This window comes from Pleuronectes platessa, chromosome 6, assembly GCF_947347685.1.
Source record: "Pleuronectes platessa chromosome 6, fPlePla1.1, whole genome shotgun sequence".
Classification (NCBI taxonomy): domain Eukaryota; kingdom Metazoa; phylum Chordata; class Actinopteri; order Pleuronectiformes; family Pleuronectidae; genus Pleuronectes; species Pleuronectes platessa.
Window position 1 is genome coordinate 11,072,973 of NC_070631.1, and position 14,164 is coordinate 11,087,136.

The 14,164-nt window shown below is 44.2% G+C and overlaps 2 protein-coding genes across 2 annotated transcripts in view; one reads left to right on the plus strand and one right to left on the minus strand.

Annotated features, from left to right (window-relative positions):
* The window catches only part of cacna2d3a (calcium channel, voltage-dependent, alpha 2/delta subunit 3a), a 117,690-nt gene that overhangs the window by 15,023 nt on the left and 88,503 nt on the right, over nucleotides 1–14,164 (minus strand). The window contains exons 24-25 of the mRNA XM_053424071.1: nucleotides 14,021–14,142; nucleotides 13,067–13,144 (exon numbers count right to left, since the gene is read on the minus strand). Of these exons, the coding sequence (XP_053280046.1) occupies nucleotides 13,067–13,144; nucleotides 14,021–14,142 (200 nt within the window). The remainder of the gene's footprint in view (nucleotides 1–13,066; nucleotides 13,145–14,020; nucleotides 14,143–14,164) is intronic.
* Nucleotides 4,528–10,464, plus strand: LOC128442828 (leucine-rich repeat and transmembrane domain-containing protein 1). Its single transcript, XM_053425415.1, has 4 exons — nucleotides 4,528–4,810; nucleotides 6,583–6,967; nucleotides 7,099–7,304; nucleotides 8,605–10,464. Exons 1-4 carry the CDS (start codon nucleotides 4,774–4,776, stop codon nucleotides 9,120–9,122), a joined length of 1,146 nt encoding a protein of 381 aa, XP_053281390.1. The 5' UTR covers nucleotides 4,528–4,773; the 3' UTR covers nucleotides 9,123–10,464.

The window sequence follows — 14,164 nt, forward strand, 5'->3', positions numbered from 1 at the left end:
GTTTGTGTGTGTGTGTGTCGTATTGTACAATCTGCGCACATCTGCCGCTAACCACACTCAAAATGCAGTTTCACACGATTCTAAACCAGACCTCTCTCTCTCTCTCGTTGCCCACATGAAATCCATCCAATTCCTCAGTCTGCCTCCCTGTAGTTATCCCAACAGACATTTCCGCAGTGGGTACACAGAGCTGCTCTTACTTCCATAAGCCTCATCACAGCAGGTCCCTCAACGCATAGATCGGACCAGAATTCCTTGCGTTGGGAAAAAAAAACTGCCGCTGACATTAAATATGTCAACTTTTTCAGAGTTGGCGCAGGAAAGTTTGACACATTCACCACAGGCTTTAACTCCCCCCCCCCCCCCCCCCCCCCCCTCTCCTCTGCGTCCTCCGCTCCCACTACCCCCTGCTACTAAGACTCAGAGGACCCCAGCCTCTCTCTCGGTGGGGGTTTGCAATGCTTTGAGGGGGGGGGGGGGGGGGGGGGGGTGTAAGTGTTTCCAGGAGCAAGATTTAGAGCATGATCCAAGTGCGCAGCAGCCACAGGTAGTAAACTAAATGCAAAAAAATGCAGCAATTGAACTGGTTTCACAGCCAGAACAAACCACAGTGAGATAGATACGTGTGTGTATCGATTGGCCTTTTTCGATGAATAGAATATACCAGTCAGCAACAACATTGACATATTCAACAATAAGCAAATAATATGAAATAGAGTTCCAGATAAAAGGATCGCAGGGTTGTTGTGTGCCTCCGCCTGTCATTATTATCATTATTCCACATTCATACTAGGTCACTGTAAATTTGTAAAGTTCTCTCTTTGAGGCAAAGTCAAAACTGAGGCAGTCATGATAAATCACATCCATGAGGCCAATAGCGTGTTTTTGGAGGTCACTGTGACCTTGACCTTTGACCACCAAAATCAAATCAGATAATCAATGAGTCCAAGTGAACATGTGTGCCAAACTTGAAACAATTCCCTTGAGATGTTCCTGAGATATTACATTCACAAGGCAAAACGTGTGTTGGAGAGGTCACAGGGACCTTTAAGCTTTGACCACCAAATTCTTATTTGACCACCAAATTCTCATGGATGACGTGAGTCCAAGTGGATTGTTCAAGTTTCCCTACGAGCAGTCCTGATATATCACATTCACTGGGACGTGAGGTCACTGTGACCTTGACGTTTGACCTGCAAGCACCAAATTCCAAAAGTGAACGTTTCCACCAAATTTGAAGACATTCCCTCAAACTGATCTCAAGAAATCACGTTAAAAAAAATCTAGACACAATTTGTGAGGCAAAACGTGACCTTTGATAAGGCAACACATTTAGTTTGCGAGGCCAGCGAGACCTTGACCTTCTGAATTTGAAGAAAGGGTTAAATCCCTAAAGGCATTATTGTGATATCCTGTTCACAGACATGGGACAGACGGATGAACCAAAAACATCCAGCATCCTGCTCTTGACCGGCACGGAGGCGGTATCAGTAAAATGGTATCAAGCCACTGGAGTCAGTGTTGTATATGACATATATGATGCATCTGAGATTTAATCTAAAAAAGAAACATATGCAATTGATATGCAACTGAGCTAAAGCTATTTTTATATTCATCAAATGTTTTTATTGAAAATGTGCAGCGGTGTTTCAGAAGAGTCACATTTGGAGAATCAAAGTTACACAGGAACGACAGTGAGAGACACAATGAAGTGAGTGGACGCTCAGGTGGGATCGGAATAATAAATCAAAAGTCTCACTTAGAGCTGAGTGTTGCACACGTGAAGGGAACGTGATCGGTATCAGTGAGGAATCCTCCACTGGATTGCACTTCTTTCAGAGTGATGCATGTTTGCGTGATTGTTTAAACGCAGAGGGGGGGGGGGGGGGGGCTGCTGTGGCCTGTTTTAGCCCTTGCCCAGAGAAACAGGTGCAGATTATCCCATCATAAGCTTTGCCAGATCCTTTCCGCAGCCCACAATTTCTACACCCACATGGAAACCCCAGGAGGAGAGTCTAATTTAAGAGGCTGGGCAACGGCAATGGAAACACACATGGTGCAAAAACAGAGTGAACCTTGATCGTTATGCCAATAACAGATAAAGGGTCATGCACCCTAAAAAAAACAAATAAAAGAAAGAGAGAGGCAGGAGGAAAATAAGCTAATTTGGAAGCCGGGATTCTCAATTGATATCAAATGCTAAAAATGCACAGCAGCTCAGGAAGGAAAATAACTAAAATATGAGCAGTGCATGGGTTCGCTCTATGAAAGGGTTATTAGAGGTTAGAAGTGCACTGATGTTGGCTCGTACCTGAAAGTCGGCTCAGAACAAAGACAAAAGCCCAAATCTGTCTCACTAATGCCTGGGAATTTTCTGCATTACGGGGGAACATTTAATTTCCCTAGGTATGGTTTATGAACTTGGGGGTATTTACGCCCTGAGCTGGTTTTACGAGTCCAAAGATGAAGAGACATCAAATCCACTCCAAATCCCCCCCCCATCACCCGTCTCCTATCTGCGCAATCCCAGGCAGGGAGAGATGACAAGCACTTTAAAGCCTGCAGATATTTGGGATTCTGCTAAGGATTGCATTAACGTATACATCCATTAGCACGAGGGAGCGTCTGAGTTTGTTTATGCACGTGCCTGTGTGCTGTGCAGGGGCAGTGAGCCTCCAGCGCTGTGTGAGAGAGGTGGGGATTCGCAGATTTGGTGTTTCCACGGCAGCTACACGGCACAGGGGCGGATCATGTCAAGATGCTGAGGAACATTCAGGGGATGAGCAGAACAGGAGGATGCTGGGAAGGAAGCAAGCCGTCTGCAAGACTCAGGCTCCTCTGACCTTTTCTTCCAGCGTGTTCTTCTTGACAATATAATCAAATTTGTTTGAAATTCGTAAAAAATATAGTTTATCATTTCACGGTTGATATTACAATTTTTTTTTTAATCTGTATTGCCTTGATCTCTTAATGAGCAAGGCGGTGCAATGGAAACGATCGTGTCCAAATCAGGCAAAACCATCTTTGTACTTGTGGCCTTAAGGCTTCGCTGCCACATGCGTCACAGTAGATACACATAAGTCACATGGTAGTGATAGCAGTCTGGTCACAGGAGGAATAGAATAGGCTGTAATCTTCTCCCTCTCTCGATGGTAATTTGATGCCGAACGTTTTTAGACGTCGCAGCACAAACACTTCAGACTGTCTGGACACATTAACCATATGGGCTCTTGGCAAATATTAAGGTGTCATCACACATTTGATGATGCAATTCCCTTTGTTTGTACATGCCCGCTCAAGTGTGAGGTTTAGTGTGCACACGCATGCAGTTACAGGGCCCCTATACATGCATCCATGTTTGTTTTTAAACACATCCTCATGGGTGCATTATTTGCTGAAGGCTGATATCTTCACACATTTACCCCAGTAAAGCCACACTAGATATGAGCTGGTGCCACATGTTGACTTTTTATTATTTATGACAGGATGATAATAATTGTAATACCCCTCGGCGGAAGAAAGGATGTAAACCCGGACGGACAGGAGGGCAAACAGGAAGCGTTCAGAAAGCCAATGTCATCTTGTAAGCTTAATCATTTTCATCATTAAAAATGATTCAAATCATTAATCTCTCTCTGTCTCTTCCTTTGTTCATTTTTTGCTTGTCCTTGAAGCGACTGGTAAGCTCGTACGAGCTTAACAGTCAATCCATTTACATGCCAAAAAGAAGAAAAAAGAAAAAAGACAAAAATTCTATGTAAATTTCCTGCAACAGCTTAATATCCTGCTGTGTGCCTGTGTGCATCTGTGAATATGTGCGTGTGTGCGTGTGTGCATGTGTGCGTGTGTGCATCTGTGCATGTGTGCATTCGTGCGTTCTGTGTTGCTGTGCTGGGGGCGTGTTCTCTCAGCCCTCCTGCCCACGGCTCATGCATATTATCTTCGGCGCATGCCACAGCAACGGGCATCCTCCGACCGCGCTCACTGCGTTTGAGCATTTGTTTAGACACGCTGCAATCCAGATCTAATTTTGTCTTGTTCAGCTCTTGCCGGAGTAATAGGAGGTAACGTGATTGCCAGTGAATGTGCACGCGCTGTGATTTAAGAGGCACAGCTGTCCACGGGGAGATGACACACCATCCCACTCACCAATACAACTGGGGACAGGGAGAGCGAGCGAGCAAAACAGAGAGGAGGAGAGAGAGAAATAGACAAAGAGAGCGCGCAGGGCAGAGGAGCAGAAATTGTACAAAATCAAGCAGGGACAAAAGGGGGAAAGAGAATCACAGGCGCAAATAAGCATGAAGAAAATTACAATAGACAGAATTAGAGGTTGAGAGACTGTGAGAGAGCAGCAGAGAGAGATAAAGAGTGAGCGTGAGAGAGAGAGAGAGAGAGGGAGGGTGAGAGAGAGAGAGAGAGAGAGAGAGAGAGAGAGAGAGAGAGAGAGAGAGAGAGAAAGAGAGAGAGAGAGGCAGATCTCCCTGTAACTCCAGTGATTCTCAGACTGGCTGGCTGGCTGGCAGGAAGCTCTGTGCTCTGATCTGCCCGCTCCGATGGGCTTTCATGCCCGTGCAAGCAATGCTGGGCATCCTGAGGGCAACACGGGTTCCTGCCGCCATTGATCTCAGCCTCTTCAACGACCACCCATCGACCATATCGGCCAACGCAGGTGAGACTCAGGACAAGCTCACCTCAACCTTACTGATGGCTCATGGATCATCAGCCAATGAGAGGTGCTAGATTCCAAAAAGGGCGCTAAAAGACGACCGAATGCAAGCGGCCCAAGGACGACTGGCAGATATGAGAGGTAGGAGCCCTGTGGGTGAATATGAATACTTTTGTGTACACGTGTTTTTGTCGTCTGGCTAGGTGGGCCGCCATTAGCCAGTGTGTTGTGTAAATTGTTGTATAACTGAGTGATGATACAACACTTTGCTTATACAGTTCCTGTCTCAAAACGGTGCATTGACATGTGCAACGCACATCGACTTTACAACATCAACACTTTTTATGTTAATAGCTGTACAGTAACATTTGCCCTGAATATTTCCTGTTGCAAGTAGGTATTGACATTGGTACTGAGCCGATTCAAAATGGCACTTGCTGTGGGTTGTGTGTACATGTCATTACAAGCATCTCTGTGTGTACTTTGGGCAGAAGAGACACTCTCCTGTGTTGACCTCATTCCGGAGCTGCTGCCACAACGCTCCACTGAGCGGATGCTCTATTTACGCGTCTCTGTGAATGCATTGTTTGTACACGAGTCTGTTTATGAGTACAGTACATACTCACATGTGTAAACATATGTGAGCCGGATGCATTCTAGCATACAATTCATTAACAAGGATGCAATTAACACATGGCTTTGCACTACAGGGCACTAAATCTCCACTCAACCATGATCGGTTACCTTTTTTTTTATGTTGTTAAAGCAAGCAACATAAAATCATAACAGCAACACCAGACTACACCTGAGATTAGACATGGGAATGCCTGCACCTTGATCATTTTTCTGTTAATAACAATCCACTGCAAGAAGACAGGCAAGGACAAAACAATGATTACACAATATTAAAAGAAAGCCTGTCAATCAGATTTATAAACTATGAAACAATAGTGTTTATTCACAGTGGAGAGGAACAGCAGGACAAAGGCTTTTGTGTGTTTTGAATGAAACTACTGGATAACTGCCGAATGCTAAATAGCAGCTGCGTGAGTGTTGTGCAACAACAGAGTCTAAACAAACACACTATCCAGATTTTTAGTAACATCATTTAATGCAAATTTGATTATTGCTGTTAACAGATAAACACGGATTCCTGGATATAAGTCTCAGGTTGCTGTGAGAGCCTAATGTTGCCTGATGAACAAGGTGTACATGGAGGTAGATGTTGCCTGGTACAGGGGGAAAACAAAGAATTCCCTTTTGAGAAAACATTGAATATTCCCAGTGGGTTAAATGGCTGTTGAACGGCTCATTTCAACTATCGTGCCTATGGAAACAAAAACACTGTGCAGCTTTTTTATCTGTCCAGGATCTACGAGTGCAACTCTTAAGCTACATTTGCAGGTGCTGGTCAGAGCTTCATTTCATTGAGCTCCAGGCTGGTCCAGCCAATGCTATAAATACTGCTGTAACGCACCAGGAGGAATGGACATGTGAAGTCATCTCAAAGGGAATCAGACACCCGATATCTGCTGTGTATGGATTTGTGTGTGGGTGGATTGTGGGTGAGGGGTTGTAAAGCCTTGGTGAAGTCACAGAGGGTCACTGTCTAAGGGGGGGGGGGGGGGGGATTGGAGGTGGGTGTTTCTATATAAGTAATAAGTTTACTTCCTTGTTTATTAGATAAAGGATGGTGCTATTTTAAGGGAAAGGAAAAGCGGATTGCATTCTTTACTAAAGACGTCATTTCATATAGTAATGCTCATAATAAACAAACAATCCTGGAATTTCCTTTATCATTAATTCTTGTTTTTGGTGATGGGGACATTTATATGGTTTCAAAGAAAGATCTCAGTTAACGAATTTACTTTTATTTGTTTCTTATTCAGTATTATGTTCCCCTGTCTCCTCAGTGGTTGTCGTCTGTGCCCTGCTATCCCTCCTCTCTGTGTCACATGCCTGTCCAAAGGAGTGTAGCTGCAACAGCAACACCAAAGTAGTAGACTGCCGGGGTCAAGGTCTGTATGACATCCCCCGACGACTGCATCCCGACACCCAAGAACTGTATCTGCAAGATAACCGTATCCGGGGGCTGGGATCGATGGCGTTCAGAGATATACCCCTTGTCCGCATCCTCGATTTGTCCAACAACTCTATAACATCCATTTCACCAACGGCTCTGCTGGGTCTCCGGACTCTCCAGCGGCTCAGCCTCGCCCACAACAGCCTGAGAGAGCTCGACAAGCGGTTGCTTGGATCTATACGCTCGCTATCACACCTTGACCTCTCGCACAACAGGTAAAGCAACAGAACCGGAACATATCATGTTTGTAATTTGTCCTTTTGTCGAACAATAGCCAGTGAAGACTATCGGCAACATTCCTCAGTGCAGCTTCTACCATTTTCTTTGCCATGTCCCCTCCTCGCAGCCTGTGGGGTTTACCTGGAGCCATGGGGGACAATTTGAGGAACCTCAGCCGCTTGGGGCTCGCATACAACAGGCTCACACGGATGGACCGCTCCCTGTTGGAGGCTCTGACCCGCATGGACAGCCTCACGCTACGAGGAAACCCCTGGAGGTGTGACTGCCAACTCATAGGCTTCAAACTCTGGCTGGAGACCTACCTCTTTAAAGGTGAGACCACATGCAACTCTGGCCAATGGCTGGGGGAATGTCTGCAGTGTTCCCAACCTTCACTCATCACAATGCCTTTTTCTGCTGGGCACAGTATTAAATTATGGTAATGTTTAATTATGGTAATGCTGACCTTTCACACAGGACAGTATGCTAAGACTTGTAGAGTAGAAACAGCTGTTCTCCATATTGAAGTTGGCTCAAAGAGAGGAGGGCATTAGAGATTGAGAATGACCCACCCCAGGTGGAGATGCTGGTTAAGTATTGGTTCTTGAAGACATTGACACAGCGGAGTAAGTTAGATCGTACTTCAACTAGCTAGGTTTGTAGCTGTGGCAGGAATATATAGTTTTGGCTTTTATACTATCATCATCTGATCAGTACTGCATCATAAATAATGGAAAGTATTAAGGGGGCAATTTGCAACATTTACACTTGTCTTTAATGTAACTCTTGGTATTGACTGAGCTTAAGCTAATGGTGAGATACAGCAGTAGGAATGACCTGCATACTGGCGCGATGTTGGGCACTCCACAGAGCAGTTCTTACGTGGTGGTTATCTCTACAACCAGAGATAGGGAGTCCACACGGGGTGATTAAGAGTTAAATTGCCAACCGCATTATTTTCCATGCTAGAACAACCCCTGCATGCATTAGATAACAAAATAACCACTGTGCAGTGAAAGCTGGGCTCGCTCTGAGTCGGCCGGCCCGCCTACATTCCTGCGAAACCCTGACACAGCTTTCGTTTTAAAGTCTGAAAATTCTAATTAGTGCAAACCAGAACAATGGACCCAGATACTAGGGATGTATGCTTAATAGAAAACCGGTGTTTAATCAGGCAAGCGGAAAGGAAACGTGTGACAGAGCATGCTCGACATGAATACAGAGAGAAATGAATAATAAGGAGATTTACAGGGCACACAGGGGGCAGCTGATGAAGTCTTACCTCCACTCTTTCACCAAAAGACTTGATTTATTCAGCTCCAGTGATCCAGCAGAGACTCACATGTGAGCTGTTAATCATGTAACACTTGCTAATTCAGCCCATAACGTGAGCAGTTACACCCTACATTAATAAGAAGGAATATTATTTATTCACGAGTAAAGGGTTGGTTCAGGCTCAGATAAGATGATTAGGATTTTGGCCTCCTCTGTAAAAAGCTGCAGCAAAAAGCAATGGCTTATAATGTGCTTGTAACACACAAGAACTGACTGCTGCATGACATCCTCTGCACTCCTACCCCTCTGTCTGTCTGTCACTATATCACCCTCTGATTAATGTTTATCTGTTGTCAAGGTGGAGTGGTGGACGAGGTCCTTTGCACCCAGCCAGAAGACATGAAGGGCAGAGAACTGCAGAAAGTCCCTTACCAGCTCTTTCATGCCTGCATGACCACGAGCTACCATTACCTGTTCGCCAACATCCAGCACCTGGAGTCGGAGAGGCTCCTGCGAGGCCACACCCATGGCAACCACGCTCATCCCTCAAGCCATACTCTCCACGTCCCCATGGCCATGGGGGAGGGCTTCGGCGGCGGGGGAGGCGGAGGAGGCGGCCTGCCAGAGTGTGAACCTAAGCAGAGGCCGCGGCCTGTCAACTTGCGCCACGCCATTGCCACAGTGATCATCACCGGCGTGGTGTGCGGAATCGTGTTACTGATGATGCTGGCTGCAGCGGTGTATGGCTGCGCCTACGCCGCCATCATGGCCAAGTATCAGCGGGAGCTCAAGAAGAACGAGCAGCTGGCAGCGGTGCGGGGGGCAGATAAGGCCCGAGCGGACGAGAAGGAACCACTGGAGAACGCTATTGCCTAGGGGATGAAAACATAAACCCTGGACTTTCAAAAACCTGGGGCTCAACCCTTTAACCTTATCGTCTCCGGGTGTCATGTGTGTGCTTGTGCATGTATGTTTGCGAGAAAAAAAAGAAAGAAAAGAGAGTGTGAAATTCTTTCTGTGCGTATTGTGTGTTTACCTCATTTCTGAGACTTGGGTAGCTAAATTCCGCAGGTATTTGACTATGCACTGATGATAGTATCGTGTACTGTGTGCGGGTTTGATGGGCAGGCCAAAGAAATCAAACGTATCAATTCCATTTTGTCTAAGAAATGTATATCAGAGATAGGAACAAATTGCTATATATTTATAATTGTGTATTTGTAGGTATAGTAGTAGAGCAATGCTATTTAAAAAAAAAGTGACTTTCAGAATTTGGTTGTCTTTTGGTTGTTGTTCATTATTTAGAGTCTGAGGTAACTTTGAAAACTCATGTGTAGGCAGCTGCTGTCATGTTAAGATCTGTCCTAAGTTTCTCGTATCATTAACGTGAGTGTGTGAGAAAAAAGAATGGAAGTGTCTGTGTCAGTGTTTCATGTGTGTGTGTGTGTGAGTGAGTGAGTGAGTGGAGAAGTACATTGTATGCACATATTTACAGATGATTTAAGTCTGTGCCTAATAATGTGATATCATTTTGAGGAGGAAACATGTTTTCATAAAAAAGGATATTTTTCTGACAACTGGAGTGGAGGTGGGGAATTCGTTGAAGCAATAATGAAACAAACTAAAATGAAAACAACAACAAAACCTGGACTCAGCCTTGTTGCTTTTCTATGACTTTCATTATGTCACACAATCTTTCAGAAGCACACTTTTTGAGATCAGTCTTACTTGTGAGTTAATAACGGTATGTCCTCGGTATGTGTGTTATATAATATAAAGGGGAGATGTTTTAATTGATTACTGTGTGTAAACTGACAATCTATTTGAGAAGGCATGCATCCTTACATGGAGAAAGCTTCATTAAAAGAGGGGATATTTTGTCTCCTTTTAAGTAATTTTTACTGATAGAGTGCACCTCTCTAATTGTTTACATGAAGAACTCTACAATTGGGATTGTGCTGTTTTAATGATGTCAATATCAGAAGAAAAGCTCAACTCAACAATATTCTATTCTGCAAACTGAAAAAAAAATATTTTCTGAAGCCACTCAACTAAACAGAAAAACGTGTTTATCGAAAAAGCAGAAGAATATCCGTCATTTGAAGTGTTGCGGTGGGAATCCTGAGTGGTCATTGCATGGGTGTTTCTGTCCCTCTCAGTTCAGCTTGGTTCTACTGTGACATGTTCTGTTTTTTTGGGGGGTTAATGAAGTTGAAACATTATCGTTTAAAATAAGCTGAAAAGAAAAAAATGCAATCACATATTTCAACAAGAATACTGTGGATTAATATCGGTATTACCGTAAAATAATTTTATACAACATAAATTTGAAAAGGCAAAACAATATTTGTGTCTTGAACATTTTTTTTTCCTCATGGATATTGACCAGCATTCTTTTTTCCTCCGATGGAGCTCACTGGTACCATGAAAGATGATTCTACAGTACTGTTATATAATGCAATAATCAGGTTTATGGTCAATCTAAATTTCTTCTCTCAGAATGGTATCCTCTTGTATTCACTACAGATATCCATTGTTATTATTTATCTTTTGATCATATATCCATACGATGTGATCTTCAACTCACTCGGTGCCATGTGGAGGCACGTGAATGTAAACAGATTTCTTTGGTCTCAGCGCCTGCCTGACTTTAACGGCTCTGTGTATATTACGGCAGCAGGCTCGTGGCACGTGGATCAGGATGTGACCACAAACACTGACGCACACGCACACACACACACACACACAAGGTAACATTGTGACTCGAGCGATGTCTGCAGGGCCCGCGGTGTGTGATGTCATCAGCCTGTCCTGTTCAGTTATCGTATTAGCGGATTCACAAGTCTGCAGCTCGGTGGAGCGCGGGGCCGGGAGAACTGGCCCTAACCGGCCCACACTACATTTGCATTCGAGCCTACATCTCTGCTCCCATCTGACTCTCTTATATAAAATCATTCTTACATACATCCCCCGATCGGACGAGCATGAGTGTCGCTGCTCAACATCAGAACCCACAGGAACAAAAGGGTGGTCGTGAATCCTTATCACTGATTGGTCATTTGGATTGACCATGAACAGGAATCAAGAGTACGACATTATCTTAAAGAGCAGTGATCAGGTCAGCACACGGTTAAATAACACTGAGGGCTGGTGTAAACCGTGGGCTGCCTTGGTGCCACGTGTGTGTGTGTGTGTGTGTGTGTGTGTGTATTTTTGTGTGTTTGGCACCACACAGACTCTCCCATCTCTGTCCTTCTGCTCCAGTGGTTTCCCCGGGGCCAAGAGTACCCACAATGCACCGCTTTGATGTCAACGCATGCAGACACAGTGAAATCCTTTTCTCTGTCTCTGCCCTTTTATTTCTTCTCTTATTTATCACACGTATTTTAGCAAGATTCTCCTTTTTTTTTTTATCCCTTTCTTAACTGTGGTCTTTCCTCTTTCCACATATTTGTCTGTGATTCCTCTGCTGGCATTGTTAGCCCTCGTGTGACGGGAGAGCTAACACAGATAGGTCTGAAGAGAGGTTTAATATGAAGCAGAAGCCGAGCTCCAGCTTGATCCTTAATATATACATTGGAAAGTGCCTGAAGAATAGCACTCAGCCTGACATCAAATATCCCTCTGCATATTTTAGCAAATAAATATAGCATTATTATTATTGTATTATTATTATTTTTTTTATAATCATCATTTTTATTATAACTAAATCAGTATATTTGGAAAGGTGCTCACACAAAAATATATATATATGCATATATTGCGTATTTCTTAACTTGTCCACCTCAATATTTCAGTCAAGTATGGTATTAGTCCCGTATTGACAGAACAATGACTAAAAGTAATTTAGTGTCTTTAGGGAGAGGTGCAGGATGAATGATGTCACATCACAACTCTCCTAAAGATAATACTGGATCTACTGTAAAACCATATGTCTCCGTTTCTACCCTCACACTTTCTTTCCGCCTATGTTTTCCATTTAATCTGTTGTGTCTTTTCCACTGTAATCACGCTGATGGCTAACAGAACGAGAGCCACACTGCATACCATCAACTTGCTGATTGCACCGAGTTATTATATGGGCGTGACGTTGTGAGGCTTCTGAGTCACCGGCACGTGAGATGAGGCAGGCCACAGAGAAATCCTCTTGGCCACACTCTGTCTTAAATAAGCACAGAGGCAGAAGACGCCTTTATGAAACTGCCTTCTCTTATATATATCTTGGCATTGTATTTATGGATGCAAACGTCTGTGCGGTGATGAACTCACGCCTTCTGCCGAGCACACGCTCACGCAGAGGCATGCGCTCCGACAGATAGAGCAGCGTAGTCGGTGTATGTGGGAAGTGAGTGTTCCAACTCAAAAAGAGGCAAAGACGTCACAGCAGACAACTGGAGACCAGAAGACAAAGCCGAGCATAACACATAGTCTATGGAAGCAAAAATTATGTATGTGTGTGTGTGTGCACATACTTATATATTTGCGAGGACCGTTTTGAGCATAGAGCTAACGGAGTGAGGACATTTTGGACAGCGTTGTTTGAGGGTTAAGACTTAAGTTTATGATAAGGGTTCAAATTAGGTTTAGGCATTTAGTTGTGATGGTTGAGGTAAGGGGAAAGCAAAAGTATTATGGTTATGAGCGTCCTCACTAAGATATAAGTACATAATATGTGTGTGTGTGGTTGAAAGAGAGCGAGAGAGACAAGAGGGAGAGAGAGAGCGAGAACGAGAATGAGAGCGCGAGGGAGAGAGAGAGAGAGAGAGAGAGAGAGAGAGAGAGAGAGAGAGAGAGAGAGATCCACTTGAGTTCCCACTTACCCGCAGCTATGGGCGATTTCCTCTCATCCAGAAGCTGAATGGCGGTGCTGGCCAATACAACACTCTTGTTTTCGGTTCCTAAGCCACACACACAGGCACAAAAACACAACACACACACACACACACAGTTCACATCACTGTCATATCATAATTTCTTATATTAGTTCTAAACTGACCACAGGGTGATTGGAGAGAGAAACACATTGAATATAAATACCACAAAGTACTATTTCATGGTTGCAGCTAGAACTGCCAGGCTCCTGAGAGGAAGAGTGCCGAGTGGAAGTCCGCCGAGTAAATAAGAGGCTTTCAGATCACTTGTATTAGCTGGCACTAATGGAGAGCCTGAGGCCGCGGACAGACGAGAACACTTCCCCCCCCCCCCCCCCCCCTTTGGAGGAAAAACCTTTTTTCTCAGAGACGTTGTTGAATATGCGTGAGGTGCCTGTCTCTCTGTGTGTGTGTGTGTAATATGTGTGTCTTTCTGTGAGTGTGTATTTGTGTATTCTGGCCAAGTCACTATGGAAAGGGCTGAACCTCTTCCTAACGTATCTTGTTTCAGCCCACAGCAATCAGTCCTTTCCACAAGAACACTGGCTAGAATTAATAAGAGAGGAAGGGGAGGCGGAGATGCAAGTATGGGTGAAAGAGGAGAAAAAAAAGGGATATTTTAAAATGGTCTTTGAAATATAAGTGACTTTATTTGTGCCTGTAAAAAAATTGTGTAATTATTTTTTGAATTAATTTGATTATGTCCTGCAGTGCTTGTCAGTGTTGTTTTGTTTCAGTAGTCCTTGCAGACACTTGGTGGTGCCATTCCTACATTCATTATATTACACTAGTGACTGCTACTGTGTGAGGAGCTAGACACAATACATAAATGGAACCTGACTCGTTTCGAGGAGAGCTGTTTTTTTTTAAATATTTGCTAATTTAAGAAAAAGAAGAACCAACCTGAGTTGAAAGGTAGAGAGTAGACGAAGGTGCCCGGAACTTGTTCTGCCGCTCTCTTGTACCAGAGGGGAAAGTGATCGGCGTTGAACACCCCCTCTTTGTCTTCAGCTGTCAGGAAGTCTCTTGAAGCAGAAAGGAAACAGA

What these genes read in the sequence shown, in the direction of transcription:
- LOC128442828 (XM_053425415.1), top strand. Translation starts at nt 4,774, where the DNA reads ATGCAAGCGGCCCAAGGACGACTGGCAGATATGAGAG. An exon ending in ACGACTGGCAGATATGAGAG is followed by an intron (nt 4,811 to 6,582) that starts GTAGGAGCCCTG and finishes CTGTCTCCTCAG; the next exon opens with TGGTTGTCGTCTGTGCCCTG. An exon ending in CTTGACCTCTCGCACAACAG is followed by an intron (nt 6,968 to 7,098) that starts GTAAAGCAACAG and finishes CCCTCCTCGCAG; the next exon opens with CCTGTGGGGTTTACCTGGAG.